This window comes from Cibotium barometz, chromosome 23 (assembly GCF_041138505.1).
Source record: "Cibotium barometz isolate CiBa-2024 chromosome 23, ASM4113850v1, whole genome shotgun sequence".
NCBI classification, from domain to species: Eukaryota; Viridiplantae; Streptophyta; class Polypodiopsida; order Cyatheales; family Cibotiaceae; genus Cibotium; species Cibotium barometz.
In genome coordinates, this window is record NC_141068.1 from 26,542,979 (window position 1) to 26,556,734 (window position 13,756).

Genomic DNA, 13,756 nt, shown 5'->3' on the forward strand with positions numbered 1-13,756 from the left:
ACAAAAAGCTCATACAATAAAAACTTCAAGTCTCCAGCAGCTGCTCCAAAGAAAAATGCATGCACTAACTCACTCCAAAGCCATTCAGTCTGTACACTTGCCAGGGCATTCAGGGCAAAGTTTTATTGCACACCATGCATCCCATATCTACACGGACTCAAAACACCTTTACAGAAAAATGCCTGACACCAGGCATAATAGCAATGGTGCCTCCTCTGTCCAAGGACCAATCATCCACATAAAACCTGTCCAGACGTGCAAAGATGCTCTCATCTCCGCTCCTGCAGTTATGCCAAGAGAAAGATAAGGAATTTGGCCTTCTCTAGAAGTCATCCTCACCCTGCCAAAAAAGGAAAGCGTGAACCTCTCCCATGAGGCTCGCTCCAAAGGGTGTAAACCCCCTTTGCGTCCACCCTTCTTGTCAGAAGATTGCTCAACCATATTAAAATCTCCTCCCACTATCCAATGATCAACCTGTGGAATGACGTTTGTAATGGTGTCCCAAAAGGCCACTCTTTCACCTCTTACGTCAGGTGCATAGATATTCAAGATTCCCAATTTCTGACCCTCGTGCATGATCAAGATCCACTGTGCTCTAGCAGGGATGATAACACCGTGCCCAATAACATGAGGTATAATAGATGCTGCCACTGAAATACAAACACCCCCTCTAGTCCCAACTGCCGAGGACCAGAAGGTGTGGCCAGAAAGCATCTTACCAGTTTTGCCACACTGAGATCTATCTAATTTGTGTTCCTGCAACAAAAGCACATCCATAGACCCTCCTGTAACAGCAGGGTGAAGCTGGTCCTTCAGAAGGCGCTTCCGACCACGAGTGGGAAGCCCTCCAAGGCCCTGAACATTCCATGAGACGATTCTCATGGAAGAGAAGAGGGTTTGACCCCCGATCTAAGAAGACGATGGGTAGCGTGAGAACGCCTCTCATAATGCTAGAGGACGGGAAAATCGACGAGGCAAAGTCCACTGACATGCCCTTGTCCGAGGCGCTGCACCATGCCTGTATATGTACGAGAAACCTGTTCGCCCTACAGGGCATCAAGGGCAATGGCATCATGCTAAAAATCCTGCAATACATGACCCCCACTGTGGTGAACATCCTGCATATCGTCCCCTCCAAGTAGAGAGGACTCCACAAAGTCATCCTGATCTGAGATATCATCTCTCTGCAAAGATGCATCAGCTGACACATCCCTCTCACCAAAAACATCATCTATCTGTACATGATCCGAGGAAGCCTTTCCATCAATCGCACCAGGGGGGCGGGCGTGAGACACAGCTCGCCGCACTTGGCGGATTGAAGGACGGGAAGGAACCAAGGGAGGTGGCGCCTGAGAGGCATGCTTACGAGGCCTCTTGCGACCTCGAGCCCGAGGACAATCTCGAGCAAAGTGACCCTGTTACCCTTGGAGGTGCAGGAGAGAGGCCTGACAAGGATCCGGGGTAGAGATAGGCTCAGCATTGACATCGACTCAGCTATCCCTCTCAGTAGTGGTTGACTCCTCTTGACGAGACTCCTCCAATGTGGCTAGGCGTGTTTACTAGACACGATATCCTAGTGGCGGTCCACGGAGCAGATGACAGTGATTTGCTCACTTTCTCTATTGGATCCCATGGCAGACTAGAGAGATTTGCTTCCCTTGGAGGATTTTAGTGGCTGCATCTTGTACAGGGTGAGGGTGATTGGTTTTCGAGCACGGGAGTGGCATATTGATCCAGCACCAGCCAAGGTGGCCAGGGAGAGATTATAGCAGCTATGGATATGGGACTGCCGACCTCTCACGCGCCTTCAGTGGGATCCGGGAGAGTGGACTTGGCATGATCTAGTGGATCGAGAGGAGACTCTAGATGCCCCCTTCTTTGCATATGCTGTGCGGCTAGGCCACAGGATCCACATGCTCGAGATAGATGGCACACTGGTAGCAGCAACACATTGGCAATCTTGGGGCATCTCACAACGTTTCCTTTCAGATTTCTGGAAGAGACTGTGGGACAGCTTTCGGCCAAGAAAGATCACCCTTTTTCTTTGGCTGATGGCACATTTGAGTTGTTGAAATGTGCGATGTAAAATGTGTGAGTGAATCTTGGGCTCGAGTATGTGAACGCACCCTAGAGATGCAAGATATTGTGGAAAAAGAATGCGACATGTGATATTGTATGGTGTGTGAGTGTTGACCAAAAGAGTGGAAAAGGAGTTGCCACATGGCATGATGATATGTAAAGTGGGATAAGGCTAGAAGGCCTATATCATTGTATGGTTCAAGGAGAATGCAAGAGAGCTATTGTTGAGTGTGCAATCTCTCTCTCTCGGCCATACTTGTCAACCCCATGCTTGACATTTTGGAGAGTGGTATACCATCTACTCGGAGCTGATGTTGCTCCCATGTTTTTATGTTCTTAGTATTCCATGACGAGTTTCCATGGACAGTTTTGTATCACCCCAATGAGATAGCTATATTTATGTTTTCATTCTGTTTTATTTTCCATTCCATGATGAGATATGCCATGGACATTATTGTACCACTTTGGTCTCATAGGTCCATTGAAGTCTTGCAGTTCTGTTCTTATAACTGTAGGACAATCAGTTTATTGTGCTTTTTAGTCTTGTTCTCTTTGATGAGACACCAACTTCAGATGTACTCTCAGTTTTGGTCTCATAGGCCATTATGGCCTCTTAGAGACGTTAATATATCATTTCATTTCATTTCATTTCTCTCTCGTTATGGAGTTTCTTGTGTGGTCTAATCCACCTTAATTCTTATGTTTAATCTTGTGTCTATCACCATGATCAATACCATTTTAGAATTGTTAACATAGTATCAGAGCTAGGATGGGCTCTTGGTCATGGTGAATATCTATGTATAGTTTTCTTGTTTATGAGGTTATTTGATTAAGCATTAGTTTTCTTTTATTATGAAAAAATCTAGCACACTCATTATCATTAGTATTGCATTTGGAGAGAGATTATGTTGGTGATTGGAGAGAGTCTTGAAGCTGCCATGGAAGCTAAAAATGAAGATCTCGGCAATATGAAGACTATGAAGTCTTCATCAACATCAAATACGCCGTCCAAGAGTTGCAAATGGGAGTTTTGCAACATGGAGAGCCTGCTCATCATCAAAGAAGCTGAAATAAGGATTTTCAGCAAGTATGAAGGCTATGGAGTCTTCGGTTTCAACAAGGAAGCTGCCAAGGAGACAAAGGTGTCTCACGAAGGTCGGTTTTTGCTAATTTTGCCTCAATGTTTTAGTGTTAAGCATGGGAGGATGCTCAATGTTCTCAATGAAGGGTTGCTTAGTGATGGGATACGTGGATCCCATGGATCTTTGCATTTGGGCAAAGAGTGTAAGAGGTGCAATGCTTGTCTAAGAAGGGACAGGCGGTTATGGGCTTGGAAGAAGTCCATGGTTGAGCACATTGGAAAGAGTGATGCTCATGGAAGATGGACAATGTTTGGTGGAAGCCTTTGGAGCTTTTACATTGGTTTGCACCTTGGTTTCTTGAGAGAGACCAAAATGGAGAAGCACCCTTGAAGACTGTGCATGCAAGGAAGAAAGCATGCAGATTTGTGAGCTCAATGAGAAGCTTATGGAAGCCATTTTGGATAGCTTTGAGCAGCAGGCAGGTCCAAAGGTAGCTGGCATTGGGCAATGCATTTGGTCATAAAGCATGACAGAACGACAGCCATAACAAGTAGCAAGCAGTGAACATTGAAAAAAACCAACAACAGCAACAATGTAAGTAGCAGTTTTGCCAGCTGCAAGAACATAGACTGGCCGATTACTACATGGAAGGCCACAAAGCTACCATAGCAAAGGGGCGGCTGCAAGGCAAGAGAAGGATTGGCATTGAAAGCACGCAGCGGCGCTGGGCACAAGCAACACTGGGCAACGGCCAGTAGTCCCAAGTGACCAAAGAAAGGCATGTGTATGTAGCAACGGAAAACACTGGGTGAAAGATGCCAGGTGAAAGTCAGCCATGGCAAGGTGGTGACCTCGACTGATCAGCACAACAAAGATAGAAGATAAGTAGATGAGAAAAGGAATTGTAATAAGAGTTGCAGCACAGAAGAAAAATCGTGTAGCGAGGACGTCATGCACAGAGGTTCAGCCACACATAGAAGAGAAGAAGAGATGGGTATGTTGAGCCACCCACCACCACAGCCAGCACAGAGAGGAAGCTCGGGAGGAGCATGACAGAGTAGAGGGACAGTGGCCGCCATCGCGAGCAAAGAAAGTGAATGACTCACATTTTTTAAATTTTAAAAAAAAAACAAGGATAAGATAAAAAGATAAGGTTCGAACCTAAGGCATAAAAATTGCCTTACTAATCCCCCATTCACACACGACTTTTGAATTGAGATGATATTAAGATAATTTTTGAAGGGTATCATGGCACGAGCTTGTCTTTTTGGTCAAGGCATACGTGTTTTTTTATATACATATTTTTTTCAATTCTCTTCATAGCCCTAAAATAGAGGGCAAATATCGGCTTCACGAAAGCCATGGATTTTGACCACATTGGATGGGTGCCCTGCCCTTGACTTAATGCATAAAAAGGATTGTATTTTCTCTCACCCAAATTTATGAGGGTTCCCTGTTCGAGCCTACAGGTGCTTAAAATGGTTTGTAATGTGGTGTGCATTGAGTTGTGCATGCATAGGCATCGCACTACATGGGTTGGTTCTCACCCGAACATTTATGTTCAAATTAGACCAGTGGTTCCGTTGTGAGAAAGTGTGCTCAAAAAGGACTTCGTGTCTAGGTTGGCTAGGCACATGCACACACACTTGTTAAACACTCCAATTTGGATTGAGGGGGAGTGTTGAGATTGGCAATATCAAATTGATGGTAGTGAGAGGTGTGTTGATCAAATTGATTGGAGAGATTGTATGCACACATCCGAGTTTACATTGAGTAGGGGTGTTGAAATATGCAATGTAAAATGTGTGAGAGTGAATCTTCGGCTTGAGTATGTGAACGCACCCTAGAGGTGCAAGATATTGTGGAAAGATAAGAATGCCACATGTGATATTGTATGGTGTGTGAGTGTTGACCAAAAGAGTGAAAAAGAAGTTGCCACATGGTATGATGACGTGGGATAAGTCTAGATGGTCATTGTATGGTTCATGGAGAATGCAAGAGAGCTATTGTTGAGTGTGCTCTCTCTCTCTCTCTCTCTCTCTCTCTCTCTCTCTCTCTCTCTTCGTTGTTCGCCCGCTCAACCTGCTTCCCCTCCCCCCCTTCGCTTTTGCGCCGCCCTGCCCTGCACTGTCTCTCTCTCTCCCCATCGCGCTGCCCACACTGCTCTCTCCCATCGCGTTGCTGCTACCCGCCTACTACCCCACCCACTCGCTCGCCGCCGCCTTCTCCCTGGGCCGCCCCTGCTCGCCGCCGCCGCCTTCTCCCTCGGCCGTCCTTGTTCGCTACTGTCGCCTTCTCTCGGGGCCGCCCCTGTTCGCTACTGTCGCCGCCTTCTCCTCGCTGTTCTCTGTTCGCTAGTGTTGTTGTTCGCTGCTCTCTCTCTCTCTCTCTCTCTCTCTCTCTCTCTCTTTGCCGCCCACTGCGGCTTCTGTTCGGTGCGCTAGCTGCCCCCACCCTTGCTCAGGCCCCCAAGGTAGCAACATAACTCTCTCTAACATTTCATTTCATTTCATTTCTCTCTCTCTCTCTCTCTCCTCCCTGCCTGTGGGAAGGACTGCAGAGTGATCTGGAGGAATGGCCCCGAGTCTCCAAGAGAAACTCGAGGCCCTCCAGGCGGCAATGAAGGCACTAATCAAGGAGAACAGGAAGACATCCGATTCCAACCTCAATGAGGTGGAGAACAAACTACACCGGCACATCATGGCTCTCGAAGCACGGATCACGAACCTCGAACAAGAGAACACGGCACTCAAGGAGGAGGTGAGTGCATTGAAAGTGGAAATGGTAGCCATCAAGAATACTGAGAAGGAAGAAGGGGAGATCAATGACAACACTCTCACGGCCATCAAAGAAGAGATCTCCAAGGAGATCACAAAGGACATGGAGGGAAAGCTCGAAGCCAAGCAGTCAGGATGGCCGAGACACCCGACTCCACTCCCGAGAAAGATGGAAAGCTTCTATGCATGAAGCTCGGCTACAAGGAAGAGCACCCGCTCCCCTTCACCAAAGCATGGAGAGCCAGGAAAGACTCAACACGCAAGCGAGCCCTCATCCTACAGTTTGCAGGAGAGACGGAGAGGGTCACTTTCATGAGGAAGAGAGTAATACTACGGGGTTTAGAGGGAGCTCCTATTTTCTTGGATGATGATCTCACGAGGATGCAGCTTGAGCATAGGAGAACTTGCATGCCACGAGTCTTGCACGCGAGGAGAGAAGGCAAGAAGGCCTTCTATCGAGATTGTCAGGTCATCATTGATGGCCGGCCCATGGATTAGCGGTTTGGGGCCTATGGGACACAGACCAGGCCACTGACAGAAATACACATGGCAGTGTGGAACTGTAATGGTTCACTATGGGTGCAGCCTGGACGACTGGAGCATGTTATGGTGGGGAGAGACATCATACTTCTGACAGAGACACATCAGAGCCCAGAGAGAGGGCTACCTCGAGTAGAGGGATTCCAGTGGGAATCAGCATACAGGAGGACCACACGCCAGGGTACCTTGAGAGGGTCGGGGGGAGTAGCAATTCTATTCAGACAGGAGCTACAGGGGAGACTGAGAGTGGTAGCACAGGATCCAAAGGCCAGATACATGTGGATCAGCTTACAGCTCTCACAGGACAAGGTTATATACATAGCTCTATGTTACTTTTCTCCATCAGGATCCTCCTATGTCATTACAGAGGACATGCCACAGGAGAAGGAGACAGGAGCCTCGCCATACACTTGTCTGTCAGAGGAGATTATGCATTATTCTACACTAGGGGATACGGGCGACTTCAATGCCCACACACAAAGCAGACAGAGTGAGGTGTATGACTATGATGACATGGAGATCCTCCACCCTGCGGATCCAGAGGAGATAGGGGCTAGTCGGGCATCAGAGGACACTAGACCAGACAGAGGACATTATGGGGACCACTTACTAGAGTTGGGAGCCAGGCATCGTCTCGTTAATTTGGCTTTCTCTACATGGTGGCCTTGCCACCAACAGGTGGAGATCGGTCATTGGTGCTAACCGAGCTTGTCCAAGATGTGCAGGAGCTTCAGAGACAGTCTACCATTGCTTATGGGAGTGCAGGGAGGCACAAAGGATTTGGATTGCAATAGCACACCTCTTTGGAAGGATGAGGAGGGATGCCTACATTTGTTTTGGTGCTATTGTTTGGTTGACACAGTCGGGCCCGCAAATCAGGTTCGAAGGATATGACAGAGATATGGTCATGCAAATTACCCAAGGAGTGGGTCAACGGTGCCTTCTTTAGGACATGCTAGAGTCGGGCTACGTACCTCTAGCACAGAGATTGGACACTGCATGAGAGATCATTGCTATCATCACAGCGTAGCACATCTAGAAGGCTAGATCCATTGAGGCCATGGAGGGCACTTTGGTTTATGATACACAATGCATTGCAGGATCTGTGTTATATTATCCACATGCTCATGGCCACTTGGGCAAGGATTCAGGGATCATCGAGGGCTACAAAGAGAAAACGTGGCGAATTCATTAGAGAATGGGATCATGGCATCTTTTTCACTCTCTCTCATATGGGGCCTTGCTAGTAGCACAAGGCACCAGATTGGTTGAAATTTCCCCCTTGCTTGGTCTAAAATCTCCCTTCTTGTAAATTTTTTTCATACTTAATTGAAGTCTTTTTTCTGGAGTTTTTAAAAAAAAGTGTTACAGTAGTTCCATGGAATGATTGAGAAAATGAAAAATACAGTGAATAGTCTAGCTACCTATACAACGATAATCATGTAAGTACAAAGTGAATTAGTGAAAGTAAAGGCTACCCTCTAGCCAATGACATAAATAGAGACAGACAACCAAAATAGGTGAATCTATGAACTCTATATAAGCTTTCTAGAGAGAGAAAGGATGAAAGAAAGAAAGATATATCTAGCGTCTACTACTAAAGACCCAATGGGCCTATGAGACCAAAGTCATACCACAATGTCCATGGCATATCTCATCATGGAACTAAAAATAACATAAAACAAATCAAAACTCTCAAAGGAGAGAGAAAAAATGTCCATGGAAATCTCATCATGGAATACAAGGAACATGAAACATGAGAGGAGCATCAGCCCCCAATAGATGGTTATAACTCTCCAATATATCAAGCATGGGGCTAATGAGTATGGCCGAGAGGTCTCGCTCAGCTACGTCACGTGGAAAGGTAGCTCGATGGCGGTGGAGCATGTCCGATCTGGAGCTGGTGAGTGGATCGTGGCTGTCATCCGGGGTGCCATGGGTGCCAGGCATGCTGGAGTGCACATGATGAGGAAACTGGATGTCAAGACAACCTTAAAAAAAGAAAAAACTAGCTACCGAAAGCAAAACAAGACCAACGTACTATGTAGGCCCTGTGTGTACAATGGGGGAAGCAGAAAAAGAACCTCATATGTCTGGATTCATCGTGTGTGGTCCTCATGGACCATGTACATGAACTCACTCTGTGGGGTCATCCCAGTCTCTCCTGGTCTGTTTGTCCAAAACGAATCTCATATAGGCTGTGTCATCCAGGGCTCTCTTGTGAAGATCGAAGAAGTCGGTCATAGATGTGTGCGGTATCCCGCCTCTCAGACTGTTGCCTCAGTAGTATTTTTGTGATGAATCAGGCCTAGTAAGTACAGCCCCAAGCATCTCTGATCTCTGTAATGCATCACCCATGACCAAGGCCCGAAACCCTCCGTGAAGAGACAATGGTAGAGTCCCCTTATCTCTAGTAAACTGGGCATCTAAGTATGTAGTGCTCCTCTAACTGTCTCTCCCTGGTGCTATGTTGTCGACATATCCATCTGTCCTCTACTCTTCCTGTCTCAATTGGAAGGCGATGTGACAACACCCTCAGCTGACCAATGGCAATCCTCATGGCATGGTACATGTCTGGGGAGAGGGCTGGGTCTCTCAACAAGTCCATCCCCAGTGACCCTCAGAAAATGCTCTCTGTAGGACTGGAGCTGAGAGGAAAGCTCGGTTGAGGTAGCCATGTCTGGTCTGTATGAAGCCAATTGAAATCCAGGTGAATGATCTGGTTGATTTTCTACCGTGAGAGATCAAGCAAGGGGGTGTCCAGGCTGTACTCGAAGCAGTCCATCTGAAGGCCACACTACTCGAACCAATCCATGGTGTTGTAAGGAAACAACAGCCTCCTGAACATAGCCCAAAATGCTCTGCTTATGGGAGTCAGCAAGTAGAGTCTGTAGATTAACCATGGGACTTGGTGTGGTGAAGTGCTGCTGGCTGTGGATGGCTGCATGTGGTCGTCTGGTGTGCAAGACCTCAGATATTTGGTCTCAACCAATTCAATGTCAGTATCAATCCTAACTCGTGGGCAGCTTGAATCTGATGTGAAAAAGATATCTATTGCCAACACTTATATAGCATCCTGGAATAATGTGGGTTTAGTCCTCCGTTTCAACTAGAATTCTGATTAGCTCTTTTTTGGAGTCATGTGCACTCTGATGGAAGTAGGCATCTCTTTGAGGAGTGAGCCTGAGGAACTGAAGTTTCAAAACCTCGTGATTTAGGCCATCTAGGCATCCCTTATCAGGCACTAATGTCACAAGTGCACCCTGATGGAAGTAGGTGTCTCTGTGAGGAGTAAGCCTGAGGTATTGAAGTCACAAAACCTCATGATTAGGCCATCTAGGCATCCTTTATCAGGCACTAATGTCAAAGGTGCACCCGCTCCTCCTCAGGAGCAGGTTAGATGGAATGGCAAAGATGCACAAGGACATGTGTTGCTTGCATTGTCTGTGAAACAGATCATAATCCCACATATTCATTCATGTAAGACTGCCAAGTAGGCTTGGGATGTGCTTGCAGCACTGTACCAGGTGCATAATGAGGAACGAGTTGCCATCTACACAAACAGTTGGGAGTCTGAGACTCTGAGCATATGAATGAGAAAGACTCGATAGATGAGTTTCTTACAAAGATCAAAGATTTCAAAGAGCAACTTGCTAGCATTAATGAGATCTATCCGTACAGTTCTTTGGTGCCTACTGTCCTCAATGCATTGCCAGATACTACCAGCGTTTTTCTTCTACTATCAATCCCATGATGAAGGGCAATGCAAATGCCCTCACTTTTAATGAGCTGGCTTCTGTGCTCTAGAAGCACAATCACGGCAAAACAAGTCTATCTTGCATGTTGGGGATCAAGCTTTTTCTACCAGTGAAAGTGGCAAAGGCAAAGCCTCTTGTAAGACCCCTACCCTTTCCTAACTAACCATGGCAGGGTCTCACTCAATAGGTCTCGAGGATTGACCCACATGAAAGGCTCAACTAGTTGAGAACTTCCACTTGGGTAATCCAAGCAATGTATCCTAAGATCCTGAAATAAAAATCTATCCTAAATTCTTCTTTGGTTCTACGACCAAGTCTCAACCGGAGAGTGCCAATCTCTGAGTTAATTTGGAAAGCTCCCACACCTCTCAGGACCACCCTACCACCCGCTTTGCAGTTTTTGCTTAGAGATTCAATTTCAAGTATGCACCCACCCATCACTTTAGCTTTCACTCATGCACACACCCATAATTGAAAGACTTACTATTAAACTGAAAACGTTACATCATTTGAAATACCATGTCCATGCACATATAATAAAAGTAACCATGTCTTTCTACTGTTGACACATTGCCCCCCCCCCCCCCCCCCCCCCCCCCCCCCCCCCCCCCCCTCCCCCCCCTCTCCCTCTCCCGGCCGATCGCTGATCTGCCATCAAGGAAAGTTCCTTGCTATCCACAACCACCCAACTCCCCGCACTGCCCTCATAAGTTTCTCTTCCTCTAAAGCCAAAACTCTAAACCAGGGTGTGTCAAGGCCCCTGGCTGTCACATAAACTTGGGGTCTACAGTCGATCACACGAGAACCACTCCCACTCCCCGCACAGTCAAACACACGGATTGCTCCCATGCTCACATGGATGGACTCACAGACTGCTGTCACACGCCATGTTATCCAAGGTTTCTACTGTATTCCATTAGCATTTCTTATTTTAAATCTGAAACTTGATCGACTCTCCTCAGTCGATCTGTCCCATTGGATCTTGTATGGTTGTGTCAGCTGGCGTCCTCTGTTGAGGTCCAAAGAAGATATCGGGCGGTATCTCGCATCTTGTCCTGCTGGCTCAGTAATCTATCTTTGTGATGACTCAGTTATAGTCCCAGGCATCTCTGATCTCTGTAATGCATCAACTGCGAGAGAGAGAGAGAGAGAGAGAGAGAGGGATGGAGGGGGGAGGGGGTGGGGGTGGGGGTGGGGAGGGGGGCGGGTGGGGTGGGGTGAAGTTTGTGGTGTCTATGTTGTGTGGGTTTCTTTATCATGGTTTCCAAGTTTCCATCTTTTCTTTTTTTACGAACAGAGGAAGCTGAAGTGTCTTTGAAACTAAAAAGCATCCGAAGAACATTTTAGCGTGGATTTGGATGTTCAAAAGCATGAAAATATTATCACACGAGTCCAGCCTACTACCTCATCGTGCAGACACTTTCTGTCTACCACATTCTTCATACGATGCCGATTGCTAGTGCGAGTTGGTTGCATTCATGTATCGCTCAAATGTGATGTTTTGGAGGAATGACAGAATCTGCACTAATGTTTGGAGCTGCATTACGAAGGCATTATTCTTTATTCAGACTTGAAATAGACTGAGAACAATCAATAAGAAAAGTGTACATTCTGCAACAAGCAAATAAAATGGCTTTTTTTATGAAGTCATGATCGATCTCATTTCAACTTTGCAGCCTTGATGCAGCTCAGAAATGTATAAAAGTTTTTTTTTCCCCTTTTGGTTGAGAATTATTTATTATATATTTGTGCAAACCCAGGGCAACGTTGTGCAGTAGCTACATGGGCAAGGGCTTGCCCCACAACAAAAGTATGCCTTGGGATTCTTACAAATCAAAATGTTTGTAATTTTTTTAACGATGTAAGCCATCTTATACGCATCTATTTTAGTTTTTAGGACTTGGATAGGCAGAGGACTTTGAGAAGGCGAGAAGTGCCTATATGGGGGACTTGGCTTTAGCTGCTTAGTGTCGTTCAATGGCCCACATGAGTGCAGTGTGAACTAATGTGTCACTAACAGCTACAATAGCACCATCCAAACAATTGGAGTCTGGATAGAAGTCAGATTCAAATGTAAATGGAGAATCAATGCTAATGTTGTCACCATAGTCTGGTTGACCTTAAAAGGTCTTCATCCTCTGTGGTGCTTTTCCACAATTTGATTGCTCCTTGTGAGCTTTCTCTTTGTACCTCTTGTTTTTTGCATGAATTTTCAATTGCTTTTTAGCCTTCTTTTTTTTTATTTGGAGTTTAAAAAAAGCTACAAAACTGGTCCAAAATCATGTTTCCTCATATTGTCTTGGTATTTGTGCTTGCTTGATAATCTGCATTGATTTTCTCAAGGATCTCAAAGGGGGTTGGTGGCCCAAAATTATGCAGAATTATGCAAAACCTATTCAAGCTGTCTCAAACAATCTAACCACATCGAATGTGCAAAATAGGACTTGCCAAATATCTGGGTTCCTCAACAAAGGGTGGCTTCTTGTTATAAAGATGGCCTAGCATACTAGAGGTAGCTGATACTACACAGTTACAATACGAGGGTGGAGCATCAATCTCCAATGACACATCGAAATATTCTATTATACCTCTAAAAACAGGGAGTGGATTTTGTTGGCCCATTTAAAACTAGTGGTACTTGATAGCAACTTACTATGCTCTGCTAAAATGATGGAAGTTGTTGCTGTAAGGAAGAAAACCATGGAGTGTGTATGGTAAGGTTCTTGGATCACACTATCATCACTCCATATAGATACCCAATTGATTTCTAAATAGAGGGTAAACATTTCATTAATGATGTGAACAAGCATTTTACACAAACCCATATGACACTTCAAATAATTTCATCAATGTATTATCTTGACAAGCTAGGTAATTAAAAATTTTGAAGGAAAAGTTTTATGATCAAAAATTGTAGTTGGCACTTTGGTTATTTAAATTAGGATACAAAAAACCACAGGGAGCACTTTCTTCTAACCATGTTTTAGTTTTGAAGTAGTGGTGGTATTTTGCAAACATGAATTTGGTAGACATAAAAATCTTAATTGTACTTGAGCAAAGTGATGGAATTACACTATGCAAAATCCAAGACAATCACAAGATTATACATTGGAAATGAGGTTTTTACTCTTCTTAGAATTATAGTAGAATCAACCACTAAATCCATGAGCAAAAATAGAGCCGAGGCTATGATGGCTTTGTCAACTCAAATAGTGCACTTGTGAAGAATCATCTTGATGAGGTTAGATTATCCTTTATTGCAAAGAGGATGACCTCTTAAACATAGCATACATGGAACTCACTAGGGGTAGCCAGATGTGTTGAAGAGGCCAATTGGATATTATGCACATGGTTGCCAACTGAAACCTTAAAACTAAAGGAGCTGACAATTATAATTGAGAAGTTGATAGTGCATTCAAACATACAATAAATAGTCAGCCTATTTAGCTTAGTTGACTCAAGCACATAAAGTGTTGAAACCATGGAATTTGAAAAGCAAAACCCATTAAGAAGGCCTCAG

General features: G+C 45.3%; 1 protein-coding gene across 1 annotated transcript in view; it reads left to right on the forward strand.

Moving 5' to 3' along the window:
• The window catches only part of LOC147625798 (phosphatidylinositol/phosphatidylcholine transfer protein SFH3-like), a 258,611-nt gene extending 246,474 nt beyond the window's left edge, over positions 1-12,137 (forward strand). Inside the window, exon 13 of the mRNA XM_086817372.1 lies at positions 11,534-12,137. Coding sequence (XP_086673498.1) covers positions 11,534-11,554 — 21 coding nt within the window. The 3' untranslated portion in view covers positions 11,555-12,137. The remainder of the gene's footprint in view (positions 1-11,533) is intronic.
• The last annotated feature ends 1,619 nt before the right edge of the window (positions 12,138-13,756 follow it).